General features: G+C 68.7%; 1 protein-coding gene across 1 annotated transcript in view; it reads left to right on the forward strand.

Annotated features, from left to right (window-relative positions):
* Positions 1-332: 332 nt before the first annotated feature.
* SEPT12 (septin 12) overlaps positions 333-671 on the forward strand; it is a 16,060-nt gene continuing 15,721 nt past the window's right edge. The window contains exon 1 of the mRNA XM_014936705.1: positions 333-469. Coding sequence (XP_014792191.1) covers positions 385-469 — 85 coding nt within the window. The 5' untranslated portion in view covers positions 333-384. The remainder of the gene's footprint in view (positions 470-671) is intronic.

Consider the following 671-nt stretch of genomic DNA (forward strand, 5'->3'; position numbering starts at 1 on the left):
GCCATCCTGAGATTTGCGCCCACGGGTGGGTGCTGGGTGCCCCCCCCCCCGCCTTCCACGCTGGGATGCTGTTGCCGTGGCAACGGGCGTGTTTGATCTCCATCATCTCTTGGTGTCATCGTGTCCCCCCACCACCACGGGCTGGTCCCTGCCCGTATGTCCCCTGTCCCCAAGGCTGTGTGGCACATGCCTGGTGGCCTTGGCAGGGTGGCTTGTCTCCCTCGGCCGTGGGCAAGCTGCCGGCCCCGCCGACGCCAGGAGCCGGCTGGCACATATGTGGCAGGCAGGGAGGCTGCGGCGTGTGTGGGGGGGACACGCAGGCGCCGTGGGGCACTGCGGCAGTGGGGCGGGTGTGTGTCACCACCCCCCCCACCTCACCCCACCATGCAGGGTGGTCCCCGGTGCCAGGGGGCCGGTGGGTGCCAGGGGGGATGGTACCCACAGCCCAGCGCACCCCCTCCTGGGGGTGGTGAGTGCTATTGGGGGGGTGTGTGTGTGTGTTGGGGGGGTCATCCCTATCCTGGGGTCCCCACCTGTGGTGGTCTGGATGGAGGGTGAGCAGTGCCAGGTGGGCACAGCAGGGTGGGCACCTTCCCCAGCCCACCGGGCAACCAGCAAACTCATCACAGGGGTTTGGCTGTGACGGGGAGGGGGCTGGGAAAGGAAAAGGA

The sequence above is a fragment of the Calidris pugnax genome, unplaced genomic scaffold (assembly GCF_001431845.1).
Source record: "Calidris pugnax isolate Ruff unplaced genomic scaffold, ASM143184v1 scaffold17, whole genome shotgun sequence".
NCBI lineage: Eukaryota > Metazoa > Chordata > Aves > Charadriiformes > Scolopacidae > Calidris > Calidris pugnax.